Source organism: Sinocyclocheilus grahami, unplaced genomic scaffold (genome assembly GCF_001515645.1).
Source record: "Sinocyclocheilus grahami isolate Dianchi unplaced genomic scaffold, SAMN03320097.WGS_v1.1 scaffold11940.1, whole genome shotgun sequence".
Lineage (NCBI taxonomy): Eukaryota > Metazoa > Chordata > Actinopteri > Cypriniformes > Cyprinidae > Sinocyclocheilus > Sinocyclocheilus grahami.
Window position 1 is genome coordinate 5,384 of NW_015514130.1, and position 898 is coordinate 6,281.

At 35.0% G+C, this 898-nt stretch overlaps 1 protein-coding gene across 1 annotated transcript in view; it reads left to right on the forward strand.

Annotated features, from left to right (window-relative positions):
* Positions 1–666, forward strand: part of LOC107578785 (adhesion G protein-coupled receptor F5-like) — a 4,270-nt gene extending 3,604 nt beyond the window's left edge. The window contains exons 2-4 of the mRNA XM_016264700.1: positions 103–252; positions 343–516; positions 626–666. Coding sequence (XP_016120186.1) covers positions 103–252; positions 343–516; positions 626–666 — 365 coding nt within the window. The remainder of the gene's footprint in view (positions 1–102; positions 253–342; positions 517–625) is intronic.
* Positions 667–898: the final 232 nt, after the last annotated feature.

An 898-nucleotide genomic window follows, 5' to 3' on the forward strand; every position in this document is an offset into this window, starting at 1 on the left:
ATTATATAAACGTATATATTGTGGTAGAAATACATTGTAATGAAAAAATACAATGAAAACAATGGGTTTACAATGATTGTAAGCTTGTTGATTCTGTCACAGAACTGCCCTTCACAGACATCTTGTCTGAAATTGAGTTGGAATCAACAAGCATCTCTGTGATCGATGAGATGAGGCGATATCTGCAGAACATCACTCTTCCACTTCAATTAGATGAGGTGGTTGAAGTATTAGACGTGGACATCACGACAGGTGAAGAATATCACATTACCTTCTGAACCCAAATACAGTAGTGCTAATCTGTTAAATAAGAGGTTACATTTACACTTTATCCTTTCTTAGTGTGCAATTTCAATGACAGTGGATACAAGTGTGTATGTGAGGACCAGTATTTCTGGCCGTGTGATAAATGCAAAGAATATGGGAGCTGTGACAGCATCACTAACAACACATGCAGCTGCATCAATGATATTCCAAGTGACAGACAGTTCTGTCAAAGAGTCAACGAGATAACAAGTAAAATAATTTTATACATTTTCTGTTTGTAATCACATAAAAGACCTGTAGGTCAGATACTTTTGAACTGTATACAAATAATTTTTAATCAACGCTCATCTTGTTCCAGGTGATAACATAACATGTGCGCAACCAGCAACAGGTACGTAAACACATTTAACTTAAATGGATAGTTCGCCCAAAAATATATTATCAGTCATCATTTACTCACCCTCAAGTCAAGTCACCCAAATTTACTCAAACCTGTATGACTTTCTGTCTTCTGTGGAACTTAAAGGAAGATATTTTGAAGAATGTTGGTAACCAAACCGTCTTGATTATCACTGACTTCCATTGCATGGACCAAAAAAACCCATTAATAAATAAAAAATAAATAAATAAA